The sequence below is a fragment of the Monodon monoceros genome, unplaced genomic scaffold, assembly GCF_005190385.1.
Source record: "Monodon monoceros isolate NGI ecotype Baffin Bay Population unplaced genomic scaffold, NGI_Narwhal_1 Super_Scaffold_1, whole genome shotgun sequence".
Taxonomy (NCBI): Eukaryota; Metazoa; Chordata; class Mammalia; order Artiodactyla; family Monodontidae; genus Monodon; species Monodon monoceros.
Window position 1 is genome coordinate 83475439 of NW_021703765.1, and position 18267 is coordinate 83493705.

Here is an 18267-nt window from a genome sequence, read left to right on the forward strand (position 1 = left end):
GGCAGGTGCAAAGTCTCTGAGGCAGAATCAGCAGAGCCTTTAACGTCAGTGTCGATGGAGTGTAGGTGGGCAGTGAAATCACTGATCTTCCCTGGGCTCTTCTAACATGTCCTTTGTGCCTGTTTTCCGATGTCTATTCAAGATACTTGTATATGTCTATTATCTCCCCTATTACGCTCTCTGGGGACAGGCTCTGAGCTCAATGCTCACCCATAATAATCTCTCAACAACTGATTATTGAATTAAAGAATGACAAGACATGGAGGCTGTTATTCCTGCAATGGGACCTGATAATCCACAAGGAACAGGGGCAGAGCTGAGCGGGTGTATCATGCAATGAATGTGAATGCCTGGTGTTTCGGTGAGGGTGGGTTATCTTCCAGTGCAGCAACAAACGACCCCCAAATGTCAGCCCGTCATCTCTCATTCAGTGTGTGTGTGTGTGTGTGTGTGTGTGTGTGTGTGTGTGTGTGTCCACTGCTGCTTAGCAGGGGACGCTGCTAATTGAGGTCATTCAGGGACCCAGGTGATGGAGCCACCACTACCTTGACCCAAGCCAGTCGCCATGCTTACTCCGAATATCGGGCTCACTGACGGGTATGTACTAAATAACTGTTATTAACTGACTGCATGGCAAACTCTCCAATCTCATGCTGCTTCTGGAATGATGCAAGGCACTGAATGTGTCTAGGATTGCTTTGCGTCGAGAAGCAGGAAGGGGTTTGACCTTTGGTGACATTTTCAAATACATATAGTTTGGGTAATACGACTTTGGATAAATATGTAGGGAGCAGAATAAGGTAAGGATTTAGGGAACTGCTACACAAAAGATGGTCCACTGAGGCACAGCGACAAGATGATCTGGGGGAGCTTGTTAGAGATGCAGATGAAGGGGCACCCACCCCTGATGAACTGAATCAAATCAACCTGTTAACAAGTCCTTCCTCAAGGTGATGTGTGCGCAGAACTAAGAGTGAAGATTGATTACTCAGAGCAGGGATTCCATAGCCAGAGTAACTGGGTTTGAATCCCAGCTCTGCCGACTACTAGCTCTGTGACACTGGATACGTTCCCTAAACTCTGTATGTCAACTTCTTGGTTTTTAAATGGAGTTACTAAGAACAGTGAAGTCATAAGGTTGTTGAGAGGATTAAATGAGCGAACACATATGCAAAGGTACTGGAAATAGCGCTCGGCACAAAGTGAAAGATCTGTAAATGTCAGAGGTGGTGACGGTGATGCAGCATATATGCAGTTAAGGAAATGTCAGTGTGACCACTTCCATTTGTAACCAACTGAAGCTATATTAACCCACTTCTTTTACTAAATGGACTACTGAACCCCCAGTGGAAGGGTGAGGGGTGGAAAATCCACTCTGTGGGTCTCTAGCAGGGTGATAAAAGCCTGGAAGTGTGGCAGGGAAATCGGATCTGGGTCAGGTGTGGAGGTATTTGAGCATCAGTCCTAAAAGTTGTTCTCACAAAGCCGAAAGCCACCTGCATCTCGCATCTTACCTGGAGAAGCTGGGCCCGTGATCTCTTCAGGGGAAATTCACCTCCATGGAGGCGGAGTTCCAGCAGAGACACCAGGGCAACCCAAGGTGCTGCGGAGTGGAAATTACAAAGGAATGATTGTTCAGTGTTTGTCAAAAACAGAAAAGTCTAGCAAGTCAAACCTGATACAGAGAGTGGGGCCTGGCCAGCGGGACCTAACACAGGCGACCAGGACACCTGGTGTAGAGAACCCGCAGAGCGAAGCACACACTGGAACACAGCTGAGTGGGATGAATGATTATAGATCCAACCCCACTTCTGCCACTTCCCAGCTGGGTGTCCTTGAACAAGCCACTTAACCTCTTTGACGTTAGTTTCTTGGTCTGTAAGATGGGATAAAAATAGTACACATCCATAGGGTTGTCAACAGGATTATTTGGCAATTAACAAGCACCTAATAAATGATATTGTTCTCATCGTAATTGTTACTATTACTGGCTAAGTGAGCTGAAGGTAAAAATGTGTGAATCTCAGTTTCCTTGTTAGTAACATGGCACTGGTAATCTACAGCTTCACGACAGTCATTCACCAGACAAGTGCTAATTTGGGGTCACACCCTCCTAGGTGTTGGGAACACAGGGGTGAACAGGTCAACCGCCACCCCCTACCCCATGGAGCTGACACGGGATGGGGGAAGCTGCAGACAGATAATAAGCAAATAAACACATAAATGATCAAGAGTGGGTGGTGACAGCCCCCAGTCAATATTCCCTAATAGTTAGATTCTTACTGGATGGCACAATGTTGCAACCTTTATCCGCGTGCAGCAGGGAGTAAGGGTGGGGAGTGGGGAAGGACGTGTCGTTTCTACAGCCCACTTCCCCCTACCTACCCAGCCCCACCTTAGCCAGGCTGCGTGAGACCCTAGAATTTGTTAAAACAAGGGTTATGGATCTTACCAACATACCACCAGAGTTTAAGCTGGTGGCTACAAGCTGACCACACCACCTGTGGGGCAGGTGGGGAGCTGATTTTCAGTGTCACCACTGCCATGTACTAGCGGGTGACTGAACTTTCTCTTGGAGCCTCAGGTTTCCCACCTGCTCCAAGGTACCCCCAAGTACCAGTCTTTCTTTCCTCCCTGAAGGGTACTATTGGGGAAACCCCGGACTCTAACACTGTCTTACAGCTCACACCCATCCAGCGGCAAGGCTTTTGCCTTTGCCTGGAGCGGGCAGCCTAACTGGTCCACGTCTCCACCTCACCACTCCCTGCTACCTTCCCAGTCCGGGCCTGCATCCTTCCTACCCTCCCACAGTCAGCTCTTAACTGGACTCCAGGCTTCCTCTGCTGCCCCCTACAGGCTGTGTTCTACAAGAGGCCAGAGCTGTTCTGGGGGGCGGGGTGAGATCATGTTTTCCTCTGCTTCCTGGTCTTTGCACTTTTGGTTTTCTCCTCCTTAAAAGCTTTTCTCTCAGAAATCTGCCAACTTACCCACTCCATCTGCCCTCTCTCAAGTTGTAACCCCGAATCAGACTTTCCCCTTATTCTGTTTTAGTTTTATTCATAGCACCTATCGCTGGCTTCTAGGATGGATTTATTTGTATATTTCCTGAGAGTCTGTCCCCTAGACTCTAAGATCCATGAGTTTAGGACCTTCATCTGATTTGTTCACTGCTAGAACCCCATACCTGAGCCTGACAAATGATAAGCAGTAGACAGATATTTGTTGAAAGAATGGATGAAATGTCGAAGGACAGCAATAGTACTCCCATTAGTGTTACTGCAAGCATTAAATGAGATGACGTCTATGTACAATAACAAAAGTGCCAGCATAGCACAACATATAGCTGCCTGCCTTCCTTCCTTATTGTTCATCTTTAATAGCAAGCACCATAGTTAGGACTTGCCATTAGATCTGCAGGACGACTATAGCTGCCTCATGAGGCCAACACATAGCCCTTCTTTTCCACGTTCTTAGTAACATATACCTATAGGTCCCCTATCTAGAGGCCAACCTTATAAGAAATTCCTGAGCTAAATTCCCAAGTTCCAACCCTCATTTTATGCAATGTTAAGAATTTGGAATTTAAGCATGAACAACAAAAAAAATCTGAACTTGCCTTTTTGACTTATGCACCCTGGGCACATGTGGAAACAGCAGGTTTCCTCTTTCCAATCTCTCTTCTCTCCTATAAATCATGTTAATTGTCTCCATGTGCCCAAAGCCCACAAGGAGTTTTGCAATAGCCTTTGAGGAGATCAGTGGTCTCTGATGTTGGTTATGAAATTCAGAAAAGCATCTGGAAGTAATCTAAGTTAAGGAATTAATGATTTGGGGGTTAAAAAATACATGCCTTAAAAAAAATAAATGCAGGAAACTCTTTGCCCACGAACCTCTAAGTTCACACCTGTTTTGGGGGGTGGGTTCCTAAAAAAGATAAATCAACAATATCATCCCTTTGTTTGTTTGGTTTTGTGTGTGCTTGTTTGGTTTTTAGAAGGTCACGTGGTAGATTACAAGGGATCCTAAACTGAGATTTGCGGAAGAGAAGCACCCGTGGCCTGGGTCTCCTTTTGTCCACCTGGAAGAAGCAGGAAAGTCTCTTACAGGCGATGCTAGGAGACTTTGTGGTCTCAAGGCATATCTGAGACTTGGAACACCCGAGGATGGAAGATGCCTTTCGGGACTGTGAAGTGGATTTACCTGACTGAAACTCTTCTTCTCCTTTTTCTTCCCATTTTAGAATTTTTATGTATTCCCCTGTGGTTTGTTCAGTTTGACCCTTTCTGATTATTTGAACCATGGAGTCCTGGACCACAACCTGTATTTGGCTCTGCAGTAGAGAGGGCAATACTCTGTGCCCAAAGCAAAGAAATGATGTGTGTGGGGAGGGTGAGGCCCACCAAACGATGAACCTACAGAGAAGAGCACGGGAGTGGCCGGCATAACTGGGGGCTTTTTCTTTTGTTTCTCTAATCAGACAGGAGGGAGAGGAAGCAGATCCCAACCAGTCAGTCAGGAAATGATGGGCTATGTTGGATTTCTCACTGAGGCTAGAAACATTTAAATGAAAAAAAAAAATTTATTCTCCAGTGACTTTCAAACTAACAAATAAAAATGAGGAGGAAATGTGCCTTCCATTTCAGAAGCCCGAGCCTACTTTATGACTGTCTCCCAAGGCTAGGTGTAGATTAGCTGAATGAACTGAAAACTTGGGCAGCCAGTCCACTTAAAAAATGAAGTCTCTGCTACCCAGGCCTCTGGGAACCAAGGTTTTGCAGTCTTCCTTCTGGCCTGGCTAGTCTTCCCAGCTGCCTTCTGCCCACATAAGGCAAGCAGAGTGGACCAATGAGCCCTCGTCCTCTGGAGGCCGTCCAGCTGGGAGAAGGGCTCCAGGGATGGGGAGTGCCCTTGGACCCTTTGACCCCAACCCCCAATTTCCCCTCATGCTTGTCTCACGATCCCCTGTAACTGAGTTGGGGCAGCAGAAGCGGATTTGCAGTGCTCAAGACGTTTCACTTTTGTTTCTTCTCACCTGATCAAGGATATTTTTTTTCTTTTATTTTGAAATTCATTCCTGCCTTCTGGTAACCAGGAGCGATGGTGACACAAGACAACACCGTGAGCTTCTTTTCTGAGGTTGGACCGAGTCAGCCTGGGTGAGAGCTGGGCCCCTGAGCCCTGCCCCTGGGGAGCCCAGGACACCAGGGGACCGCCAGGCCAGGCTATGGGGTTTGGGGGAAGCGCACCGGCTGGGGGAGGGCTGGGCCTCCAGGGCAAGGCTGCTGGGCTCAGAACGCACTGCCTTTCACTCACGGACACGAGGGGGAGTCGGGGTCCTGCATTCAGATTGTTCATCCCTGGGAAGCAGATGAGGCCGGAGCATGTGTTATCAGTAACCCTGCTGGCAAGCAGCTGGGATCCACGTGGGGAGGGAGGGCAGCGCTGGGAACGTCACAGTAAAGAGATTTGGGGCTCCAAGTGGGGTGGCGAGTCCTTGTCTGAATCTGCAGAGAAAAAGCTATTGCAGGAGCAAGTCTGACTGGGGAAGGGCGCATTTCCCCCCAGAATAGTGCATACAAACACATGGGCATGGGGGCGATATCCAACCATATAGAAGGATACACAGTGTAAAACGAACCTTTCCGTCACCCCAGCGTTCCGGTCCCCTTCCTGAGATACCGCGTTGTCTTGCTACACACACACACACACACACACACACACACACACATATACACATGTGCGCACGCCTCTGCAGAAACCGTGTCCCTTTCGAGTCTGTCCTGCCCGTTGCTTTTTCCCACTGAACAATCTCTCTGGGAGAGCTTTCCTTATCAGCTGCAGGGGAGTTTTAATTCCAATGTCCCCAGTTCTCAAGGCAAAGAATCAGGGAACAACCTGAAGTTCAGGTGCGGCGACTGAAGGACCCCGGGAGGCTGGCGAGGGGAAGCGTCCGGCTCCATCTTGCGACGCGGTACCTGCGCAGAACTCTCCGGGACGCGAGCCACAGGGCACGAAGGCGGAAGGCTGCAGGGAGGAGGAGGGACCCCGCGGGTGCAACCCGCTCCCCTGCGCGCCCCACCCCCTCTCCCGCGCGCCTGCTCCGGGACCCGCGCACTTTCTCTTCTCCCCGGCATCCTCCAGCAGCCTGCGGCCCGGGGCGGGGCTGGGGGGGGGGGGCGGGCTCCGAGTGGGCGGGGCCGAGTGGGCGGCCCTGGGGGCGGGACGGGCCGCGGCTGCCGCGGCGGCTGGAGAAAAGTTGTCCCGGCCAGAGCGCGAGCGTCCGCGGGATCCGCAGGCGCAGCGGCGTGTACCCGGCAGGGGCGGGGCGTGAACACCGGCTCCGCAGCCCGGCTGGCCGACTCGCTGCCGGGGGTGGCCCCGGGGCATGGGACAGCCGGCGGGGGCCACGAGCGGGCCCTGCGCCCCCGGCGGGCGGCGGGCGGCCTGAGCTGCCGGTACGCAAGATGCGCTCCGAGGGCGCGGCCCCCGGGCGGGTGGCGCCGCTGTGCCGGGCGCTCAGCCTGGTGCTGGCCGCGCTGCTGGGCAGAGGTAAGAGGCCGGGGGCGGGGGGCGTCGGTCGCTTCGGCGCTCGAGAAGTTCCCCGCGGCCCTCAGGAGCCCGGGCGGGGGGAGCCGAAGGGTGAGGGTGTCGCGGGGACCTGGGTGAGGGCGCTGGCTCCCAGGCGCAGAGCGGCCCCTTCCGTAGATGGGCGAGTCCCGTTGGGCGCCGCGTCCGTGGAATTGGGGCGAAATTGGCTGACCCAGTATCTCCGGGTTCGGGGTGCTTCGCGGGGCGAAGAGGGGGCGTGGCTGAGGGACACTGTGTTTTTTCACCGTCCCCGAGTTGCGTGAAGACTTAGCGCAACCCGGCACGGCCACGACGTGGAGCCGGGGGCCCGGGAGCGGGCAGCGGGGTTCTTTGCGCCTTCTTCTCCCGCAGCCTGGCGTCCCCTCCCCAGCTCGGTCGGACTGGGACTGGTGACCCACGAGGGCGGACCGGGCCCTTTGTGCCCCGTTTCCCCCACCGTGGGGTCCCGCGGGCCGGCGTTGGCCCGCGAAGGAATGCGCAGCTCCCGGGGGGACCTCAGGTCGGGAGAAACCCGGGACCCCTTCCAGGCGCCCCGCCGAGGTCCTGTGTGGTCTAGGAGAGCGTAAAGGTGATCGCGCGGGTGGGAGAGCTGGGGCTGCAAGTCGGAATCAGACCTGGGCTTCCCAGCAGCCGGGTCTTGGGGGGCCTTCCACCTCAGTCTCCTCACCTCTGCAATGGAATGATCACCCTGTCTTGGGTTTAAGAAAATTCAGGGAGGGAACGCTTGGTGCCCAGAAGACTCAGGAAAGGTTGGTATTATTATGCAGGTTTTGATTACGTGCATGTTGGGCCCGGGCCCGCGGCGGGAGGGGCGGGGAGACGGGTCTCGGAGCCCGGGGGCCGCCGGCGCCGCGTGAGGAAGCCCCGCTCCTCTGGGGACGGCGGCTGCGCGCCCCGAGGCCGGGCCGGGAACCGGGTGCGGGTCAGCGCGCGGAGAGAGGGCTGGGGGCGCCGTTTTTCCGCTGCCTGCGCCGGGGCAAGAGTCTCGGGGCCATCGGGTGAAACCGAGATGCGCACAAGTGTCCCTGCCCTTCGCGCTGCGTGGCGGCTCCGGCCCCGGCCCCGGCCCCGGGCCCTGAGCGGGTAAACCGAGTCCAAGCGGATGAGAATCACGGCTCTCTCCCGCCTAAAGCTATTCAGGCTGAGCTGGAAATGCATTCGCAGAGACAAGTTGCCAGTTGATGTTACCAAGTAGCGTTTGCTTTTCAAAAGTCACTGCGCACCGGCTGGAATTCCAGAAAAATCTGCTTTCCTTAAGGGTGCAGGTCCCCAGACACACCAACCGGACAAAATTGCTGTTTTAAATACTGTCCCTTTCTCCCAAGAGGTCCAGGTAAACAAGAGTGTGTGTGTGTGTGTGTGTGTACGCGCGCGCGCGCGCACGGGCACGCGCGCGTGTGTGACGGGATGGGGGACATATTTCTGTTTTATTCCAGAGGACAAACCTCTTAGGAAATCTGGTTACTTAATTCTGCCGTGAGCTCTGGGTTCTATCATTTCTAGGACTCGGTTTCCCCAGATGGAAAGTGGCCATTCAAAAAAAAAAAAAAAAATCCTTCCCAAAATACTTGCTAGAGATGTTGTGATGATAAAGTGACTTAATGGTAGAAAGCACTTCATTGAGGAAGGTGGTGCCATTTTAATTTGAGCGAAGGGTGAAAGTCCCCGATCAGGCTCTCTCCGTCCGTGAGAGGATTCAATCAGGTTGGAACTCTGACTGTTGAATGTGCTCTGTGAAGTAAGTTGTGGACTTTTCTTGATTAAAGCTCACGTTCCTCCCCGCACACCATTTGGAGGATTTTACTTTTGATTTAGAGAAGTGGCCATTAGAAACATCCATGTGGAAGAGGCCAGGGACAGCAATTTTGTTGAAAGTGCTATTGGGAATTTTTTTAAAAATTAATTTATTTTATTTTTGGCTGCGTTGGGTCTTCCTTGCCGCGCGTGGCCTTTCTCTAGTTGCGGCGAGCGGAGCGGGGTCTACTCTTGGTTGCGGGCTTCTCATTGCGGTGGCTTCTCGTTGAGGAGCGTAGGTTCTAGGCGCGCAGGCTCAGTCGTTGTGGCTTGCGGGCTCTAGAGCGCAGGCTCAGTAGTTGTGGCGCATGGGCTTAGTTGTTCCGCGGCACGTGGGATCTTCCGGGACCAGAGTTTGAACCCGTGTCCCCTGCACTGGCAGGTGGATTCTTAACCACTGCGCTTCCAGGGAAGCCCGGGAATTTTGTTTTAAAGATGCTATTTACACAGCAAGTGGTGAGGGTGTTAGAGGTTATGGGGAGATGCCCCACCCCTCCCCCCAAAGCCACTTCTCCCCCTGGCTTAGGGCAACCTTGATTTGGTGGGGTTTTCTCTCCCCGCTTTTGCTTGGCAGTTTTCACCGCATATGGGTCTGCAAAATATTTTTCATTTTGTTTCTCGTGGTCATAAGCAGCAGTACATTGACCCTCTCAGATACCTCTGTAAAGAAAATGTTTGCTCCATGAATTTCTTATAGAGAGGGAAGTTTTCTGACCCTTGTTTAAATTTTTACTGTCGTTTAAAAAAAAAAAATCCATCGCTGACTGTTCTTGCCCAAGGATTTAAGCGCCGATTTCTGGAACCCTCAAAACCACTGTTCAGTTTTTAATACCAATTGCAAGCTGATGTTCAACTGTGGATTTAAGGCTCCGCAGTTCCTCAGGGTTTGGAACAGAATCATTGTTCTTGGGTGGTTCCATAAATAGACCAGGGCACTGAAAGAAGGGAGTCTTCCTAAGATTTAAGTCTTGGGCCGAGGCAGATGACGCGAAGTGTCGTTGAGTTACAGGTTGAGGAACTGGCCCCGTGTAAAGGGGAGGAAAGGGCAGTGGTAGGCTGAGATGCCGTCAGAGGTGAAGTGATGGTTGTCAGTCACGTAAGGGACCCCCGGGAAGGTCACACAGGCTGGAAACCTCTTTTCGGAAGTCTGGGGCCAGGTATATTTCACAATTCAGAAGGTAGGTAGGTAGATAGAGGCCCAGGATCATCCATGTATATTGTCTAACACGCCCGGGCTGGGTGTGGAGTTGCCTCCGTAATTGGACACATAAGTCATTTTGCATGAAAGATGTGAGTATATACATAGAAGAGGATAAAGTCCCCAGGTAGCCTCACTGTCCTTTAGAGCAGCCGTGGTCACCAAAAGAATTAAAAACCATCCAGCCAATCTTTGGGTAGTCAGAGCTTTGGGGATTTTGAATTGCTGATTTGGGATTTAGGGGCTGGGGCGGTGTCATGAGTAGGAAGAGGTTGTGGGGGGGCGGGGTGGAGGGGGGAGGTCCTTCTCGGCTCCCACGTGCACCCTCTTCCCACTGGTAACCACTAGTGTGTCTCTCTCTCTGTGAGTCTGTTTTATTGTTGTTGTTATATTCTCTAGTTTGTTTCGTATTTTAGATTGCACGTGTAAGGCTCATGCCTTGTCTTTCCTTATACTTAAAGTACACACACACTCTTTGCATTAAAAGCACACACCCCTTCCTACCCAAGTTGAAACTCCGTGCTGCATTGAAGCTTCTTAGAAGTGATTTCAGCCTCTCGGAAGCCGTTCTATTAAACCACCAGACTCCTAGGCCTGTCTTGCTCTACACCCAGGGCTCTAGACCAGCGCTTGCAAACTTCATGACCTGCACACAAGCACTGTTCTGTCCACGGTGCTTTTTAAAATAAAAAACTGAACAGGCTCCCCCAAATCGGGAGAATTCACATATAAAAATTGGGATTTCCAATTTCCCCTAAGAGGGTGGGCGCTCTGCCGACCTCGGGTGTGCATTCTCGTAAGGCTACATCGTGCCAAAGCTATGCATGGGTGTCCCCCAGCCCGGCCCCTGGGTGGGGTGTTTATTAAGTGCTTCTCTTCCCCCCCTTACCTGCCAGCCCCTTCCCCTCAGCCATTTGAATTTGCACCTTCAGCTGTTCCTCCTTTATCTCAATATTCATCCTTAGCCTAATCACAGATGTGGCTAGAATTGGGCAGAGAAGAACCCAGAACTCTCAATTATATTAGCAGTTAGCACTTTCATGAGCAAGGGTTAAAACAAAGCCTTTGGATGTATTAGATACCTTATAACATCCATAGTCATGAGACGCATGGTTAATAAAAACGAATCTTTGGCATTTTAATTGGAGTGAAAGGGAGTATTACTGAATTAATGGAATAAATGGAAAGTCTGATGGATAGAATCTCTCTCTACAGCAGTCTGCGTTGTTTAAGAGTAAGGTTTATTAATGTAATTTTCAAACAGTAAAATTCACCCTTTTGAGGTTAGAGTTTTAATTTTGATGAATGCACATGGCCATATAAACACGAACACAACTGAGGTATAAAGAAACTTCCATCACCCCCCAAATTCCTGGGTGTTTCTATGTAGCTACCCCTTCCCCCATACCTGCAGCCCCTGGCAACCACTGATTTGTTCTCTGTCCTTATAGTTTTGCCTTTTTCAGAATTCCATAAAATGGGGTCGTGCAGTATGCAGCTTTTGAATCTTCTTTCACTTAGCACAATGCATTTAATATTCACCTATATATCAACAGTCTCTTCCTTTTTGTTCTTTTTCTTAAGTTGAGCTATAGTTGGTTTACAATATCTTATGTTTCAACCATATGACATAGTGATTCAAAATTTTAATGGTTATTCTCCATTTATAGTTATAAAATATTGTCTGTATTCCCTGGGCTGCCCAATATATCCTTGTAGCTTATTTATTTTATACATGGTAGTTTGTACCTCTTAATCCTTTGTCCTTGTCTTGCCCCTCCCCCTTTCCTCTCCCCACTGGTAACCACTAGTTGGTCTCTATATCTGTGAGTCTGTTTTTTTTTTGTTGTTGTTGTTGTTAGATTCACTAGTTTGGTTTTATTTTTTATTTTATCTTATTAATACATTTATTTATTTATGGCTGCATTGGGTCTTCATTGCTGTGCGCAGGCTTTCTCTAGTTGTGGCGAGTGGAGGCTACTCTTCATTGAGGTGCATGGGCTTCTCATTGAGGTGGCTTCTCTTGTGGAGCACGGGCTGTAGAGCACAGGCTCAGTAGTTGTGGCTTCGTGGGCTCTAGAGCGCAGGCTCAGTAGTTGTGACGCACGGGCTTAGTTGCTCCGTGGCATGTGGGATCTTCCTGGACCAGGGCTCGAACCTGTGTCCCCTGCATTGGCAGGCGTATTCTTAACCACTGCGCCATCAGGAAAGTCCCTGTTTTATTTTATAGATTCCACGTGTAAGTGTAAGTGGTAACATACAGTATTTGTCCTTCTCTGTCTGACTTATTTCACTAAGCATAATACCCTCCAGGTCCATCCATGTTATTGCAAATGGTAAAATTTCATTCTTTTTTATGGCTGAGTAATACTCCATTGTATATATGTACCACACCTTCTCTATCCATTCATCTGTTGATGGACACATAGGTTGCTTCGATATCTTGGCTATTGTCAAAAAGGCTGCTATGAACATTGGGGTGCATTGTCTTTTCGAATTAGTGTTTTCATTTTCTTCAGATGTACGCCCATGAGTGAAATTGCTGGATCATATGGTAGTTCTATTTTCAGTTTTTTTGAGGAACCTCCATACTGTTTTCCACAGTGGCTGCACCAATTTACATTCCTACAGTGATCAAGGGTTCCCTTCCTCATCAAATCAAAGCCACAATATCACCTCACACCTGTGAGATGGGTATAATCAAAAAGACCACAAATGGTCTATTGCTTTTTAATACTGCATAATGTTACAGTGAATGGATACAGCACTGTTTGTTTATTCATTTCCTAGTTGAAAGCCATTTGGATTACTTCCATTTGTGGGTCATGATGAAAAATGTCACTATAAGTACTTGCAAACAGGTTTTCAAGTGAATGTTTGTTCATTTCTCTTGGGTAAATACCTAGGACTAGAATTGCTGCCTGGTGTGGTACCTGTACACATAACTTTATCAGAAATTGCAAACTTTTTTCAAACATGGAAACATTTTGCAGTCCTACCAGCAAGGTATAAGAGCTCCTGTTGTTTTGTATCTTCAGGACCACTTAATGTTATCCCTTGTTTTAGTTTGATTTTATGTAGCACTTCTAATAGGTGTGTAGCAGTATATCTTTCAAGTTTTAACTTTTATCCTGTGACTTATAATGTTGAGCATTCTTTCTTGTGCTTACTTACCATCCTTATACCTTCTTTGGTGAATATCTTTTGCCAGTTTTTTGTTGGTTGTTATTTTCATATTATTTATCTTTGAGGGCACTTTATATATTATGGATACAAGTCCATTTTCAGATAGGTGTTTATAGAAATTCTCCCAGTATGTGTCTTGGGAGGAGCAAAGGATTTTTAAATGAAGTTTGGTTTGTTGATTTTTTTTTCTCAGTAATTGTGCTTTTGGTGTCACATCTAAAAAAATCTTTGCCTAAGATTTACAAGGACTCTCCAAATGTCTCTAGTGATGTTCAGGTGTTTTATATCCCTGCTTATTTTTTAATCTTTTTATTCTGTCCATTATCGACAGAAGTGTTGAAGTTGTGGGTTTGCCTAGTTTTCATTTCAGTCCTGTCAGTTTTTCCTTTACGTGTTTGAAACACTGTCTTAGGTACATATATGCTTAGGATTGTAATGACTTCTTGGTGAACTGACTCCTTTCTCGTTATGTAATACCCCTCTTCATTCTTGGAAATATTCCTTATTCTGAAGTCTGTTTCATCTGATATTAATACAGCCACCTTGGCTTACTTTTGATTTATCTTTGCATTGTAGTATCTTTTCTGTTTTTTGAAAAAACCAATTTGTGTTTTTATATTTTATGTAGATTGTTTATAGTGAGCATGTAGTTGGGGTTTGCCTTTTTTTCCAATCTGATAATCTGTGTCTTTTAATCATTATATTTAGACCATTTATATTTAATGAAATTTTTGATATGTTTATATTAAAATCTATCATCTTGCTTTTCGCTTTATGTGCCATCTGTTCTTTACTCCTTTTTCCTTCTTTGCTGCCTGCTTTCCTACTGAGTATATTTTTTATGATTCCATTTTATCTCCATATTGGCTCATTATTTATACCTCTTTAAAATTTAGCCATTGCCCTAAGGTTTACAAAATTTATCTTTAATTAATCAGAGCCTGTATTCAAATGAGGTCATACTGCTTATATGTTGTGTAAGAACCTTAAAACAGTATATCCCCAACATTTTTGCCTCTACATATAATCCTTTTCAAGTGCATTCATCTTACACCCTGGGTATGGCTAAGGGAATTTCCACTTAGAGATTATTTGTATATACTTTGAAGAAGGATACCAATTATGTTTAATTGGCTTGCCTTTATTTCTGAGTGGGTACTTCTGATATCTTTGAAACTGTTTTCTCTGCAGGACTTGATTCTCTCTCCTACCTGTATGCTGAGCTGAACAAAACTGTTTCTACACCTTAGGGATTTAGAAATTACTCCCTCTAAGGAGAGGACAAAGGTAAAATTCAGCCAAAGTCTGAATTAGCAAAATTTCCAAGACAATGGTTAAAGATATCTCCCAGAGTGAGTAAGTCCTTGTCTTCTGAAGTGTGTACATTTCTTTTTTTTTAAAATTTTTTGATTAAGGATGATCTTAGTGCTATATTAAGAGTGTTAAGTTCACACTTGCAAATGTCTGGGATCCTAAGCAACTCAAAGACTTGATGTAGAAGACCATGTCATCTCTACATAATTTTTTTTATTATTGAAGTATAGTTGACATATAGTATTATGTTAGTTTCAGGTGTACAACATAGTGTTTGGACATTTATATACATTACGGGTTGATCACCATGAAAAGTCTAGTAACTATCTATCACCATACAAAGTTGTTGCCGTAGTATTGACTATATTCCCTATACTGTGTGGTACATCCCTGTGACTTATTTATTTTATGGCTGGAAGTTTGTACTTCTTAATCCCTTCCAAAAAATATTTTTTCTTTCTTCCTCACACCCTTCGCGTCGTCAGCAACACGGGGGGCTATCACTTACGGATTAAGTAAGGATGCCCCGTATCATGGAAGCAGAAGCTTAGTTTTGAGTATCTGTTCTGCCAGTTCCTGGATGAATTGGTCCGAAGCATCAGAAACATATCAGGGCCACCTAAGGACTAAGGGATTGGGATCTTATGACCCCGAAGGTACACTAAGGGACCAGCTTCCTAAAAGTCTGAAGTTGCCAGTTCAAGAGTCCTGGTAGTTACTATGGATGTCTGCTTTCAGGGTACCACTGCTGGGATACAGGGGCTCTAATTATTTTATTTGTTTTTATCTCTGTGCTCATGTTTTAGATTCCAGGGAGAAAGACTCCCTTAACCTTGGCTGAACTTTAGAATCACCAGGAAGCTTTATAGAATGCTAAGTCCAGACTCTGCACCTAACCGATTGGGCCAGGACCTTGGTTTTAGTGGAGTGGAGGTGGGCATAGAGGTAGGGTTGATCATCTTTACTTTTTAAAAGCTCTTCAGGTGATTCTCAGGTGTAGCCAGGGATGAGAACAGGTTACTTAGCCCCATCCCTGTCTAGAAAAGATTCAGACGATCTGATGGACAGTTCCACCATTTTGTATTCAAGGGAGAAGGGTATTTCTCCCAGAGAAAGATTGAAGAACTGTTACAAAGGAAGGCAAGAGAGAGGGTGCGTGTAGCAAAAATTCTTGGAGGAAAGGACAGCTCTTGTGAGCCTACTTTGTAGGGTTGTGAGACTCTTTTAAGGAAAAAAATGGGCGTAGCTGCTCGGCACAGTGTATTCATCTCCTGAGGCTGGTGCAACAAATTACCATAAACTGGGTAGTTTAATGTAACAGAAACTTACTTTCTGCCAGTTCTGGAGCCAGAAGTCCAAACTTAAATGCAGGCAGGGCCATGCTGTCTCCAAAGACTCTAGGGGAGGTTCCTGCTTTGCCTCTTTCAGCGTCTGGTGGCTCCTGACTTCCTTGGCTCGTGGCTGCATCCCTCCCGTCTCCCTCCATCTTTAACATGGGCTTCTGTGCATGTCTTTCCCCCTTCTGTCTTTCAAGGACACTGGTCATTGATTTAGGGCCCACCCTCATCTAGGATGACCTCATCCCAAGGTCTTTAACTTAATTACCTCTGAAAAGACTCTGTTTCCAAATATAAGACCACATCCATAGGTTCTAAGTGGACCTACCTTTTGGGGGCCACCATTCAACCCATTACACACGGTAATATTTGGCACATGGTAAAAGGTCAAGAAATCACAGCCATTATTATATGTGTAGTTATCAAAGCCGTGGAGAAGAAAAATCACCCCCAAAATCTAATAGAAACTACACAGAGATGCTTTTTTAAAAAATGGAGAAAATAAAAAGAATTAGAAGAACAGTGGATTTGACGCTATCAGGGAATAGGAAGAGCTCCTCGAGTGTGCAGTGTCTGTTTATTATCAACCTAAACAGAGAGCCAGGGGGTTAGATTCTGAGACATCCCTTGATGTACTTCATGCTTAAATACAGCTTAGACCTAATTCCATTTGGCTTAGTTTCATAACACTCTTGATACTGTCTTAAACAACCCTTCTCCCTCTGGGGTCACAGAGCCACCAGAAACATCCAAAGCAGCTCCCACGCCTCCCTTAGGTTAATTTTTTCATCCAACTCTTCAGGCCACTCTTTTCATCGTTCTTGCTTAATCGGCCCCTCTGGCCCCTTAATTATAATGCTTGATTTCTGCCGCATTTCCTCACCGACTCTGTGGACTCCCGAGTCTGTAGAAATGTGGATATAACACTGCCCACTTTGGCACATGGGGGTAGATTAGCAGTCCTTTGAGGCAGTTCTCTTATTTGCAAAATAAACAGAGGAACTTTAAGACACTCATCCCACCCCCAGCACACACACAGAGCAGAAGGCTGGTTCTGTTCTTATTGTGGAGTTCCAGCTTAGTGATGATTTTAAGCTGAAATTACAAAAAAATTAAAAAATAAAAATCTCACACCTTAAACAGGAAGTGGCTCTGGAAACATGGTTTTGTCTCCGTTGGAAACAGTGAGGTTGTGTTTTAGGCCCTGACACAGGGTTTCCCCACCTCCCCAATGGAAATGGTCTTTGAATAGGCACCAGATCATTCAGTTCATTAGTCTCGACCCCTTTAGTTGCAAATGCCAAAAAACTCAGCATATGCAAATGGTACCAAAGCAAAAGAAAAAATTAAGTTAAATTAAAAAATGGGAGGGGGGTTTCGAAAAAATGTAATTGGTCAGGTAACTGAAAAAATACCAGGTAGGCTTCAGGCACGGCTGGAACCAGGGGTCAATCAATGTAACCAGACACTGTTTCTTTCCACCTCTGTCTGCTCTGTTCTTTGTGTTGGCTTCATTTCTGAGTGGTCATCATTGTCACCAGCAGCTCAAGGTTTACGTTGTATCCACACAGCACACCCCAACGAAAACAAAGTGACTTCCCAAATGCTTGTAGAAAAAGTTGATGGTGTGAATCTCATGGTGGTCACTGGAGTCCCTGGCCCAACCCTGAGCCAGTCACTGTTGGGGGGAGCAGGGATGGAGTTTCCGATTGGTCAGGTCTGGGATACACCGATCTGGGAGCCTCAGGTCATCTCCACCCAAACTACCAGGACAGAGAGTACAGAAGGTGTGGTGTCCAAAGGCAGATCGGGCTTTGTCAGATGAAAAGGAATGGACGCCAGGCAGGCAGGAGGACCCTATCCAACCAACCAAAGAACAGAATGAAGGAAACCAGAGGCCAGTTGGATGGCCGCTTCTCACATGTATCGTTAAGGCTCTACGTCAAGGACATCCACCTCCCAACGCACCTTTGGCTCTGGGGCGCCTTCTCTGGTTTCTGTCTGCTTTGGCTCTCCTCCTTTCATTCATTGTTCCTCCATCAAACATCCCTCCATAGCAGCACTATTTGCAATAGCCAGGACATGGAAGCAACCTGAGTGTCCGTCAACAATGGATAAAGAAGGTGTGGTACATATATACAATGGAATATTACTCAGCCATAAAATAGAACACAAGAATGCCATTTGCAGCAACACAGGTGGACCTGGAGATGATCATACTAAGTGAAGTAAGTCAGACAGAGAAAGACAAATACCATATGATATCACATACATGTGGACTCTAAAATAGGACACAGATGAACTTATGTACGAAACAGAAACAGACTCACAGACATAAAGAACAGACTTATGGTGACCAAAGAGGAAGGCGGGGGAGGGATAAATTAGGAGTTTGGGATTCGCAGATACACACGACTCTATAAAATAGAGAACCAACAAGGACCTACTGTATAGCACAGGGAACTCTACTTACTATCCTATAATGACCTATAATGGAAAAGAATCTGAAAAAGAATCTATATATCTATCTCTCCATATGTGACTGAATCACTTTGCTGTACACGTGAAACTAACATAACATTATAAATCTACTATAGTTCAGTAAAGATTAAAAAAAAAATCCCTCTAGTACCAGCCATGGTCCAGTTGCTGCGTCAGTATCAGTAACATCTTCTGCCACTGGTCCATCTTGCACGTGAGACCTTCCCTCCTCCGTGAGGGTTGAGTTCCTAAAGCCGGTCAGATTCTAATGCCTCAGCCGTAGGAGGCAACCCTAAAAGGCTTCCCACTCTGCCGTCTTCATTTATGAGAAAAAAAGTCCTGGGAGATGTCTCCATTTGGGTGTGTCTG

The 18267-nt window shown here is 47.1% G+C and overlaps 1 protein-coding gene across 1 annotated transcript in view; it reads left to right on the forward strand.

Moving 5' to 3' along the window:
• The first annotated feature begins 6464 nt into the window (after positions 1-6464).
• TMEM132C (transmembrane protein 132C) overlaps positions 6465-18267 on the forward strand; it is a 368961-nt gene continuing 357158 nt past the window's right edge. Inside the window, exon 1 of the mRNA XM_029219888.1 lies at positions 6465-6549. Within this exon, the coding sequence (XP_029075721.1) occupies positions 6465-6549 (85 nt within the window). The remainder of the gene's footprint in view (positions 6550-18267) is intronic.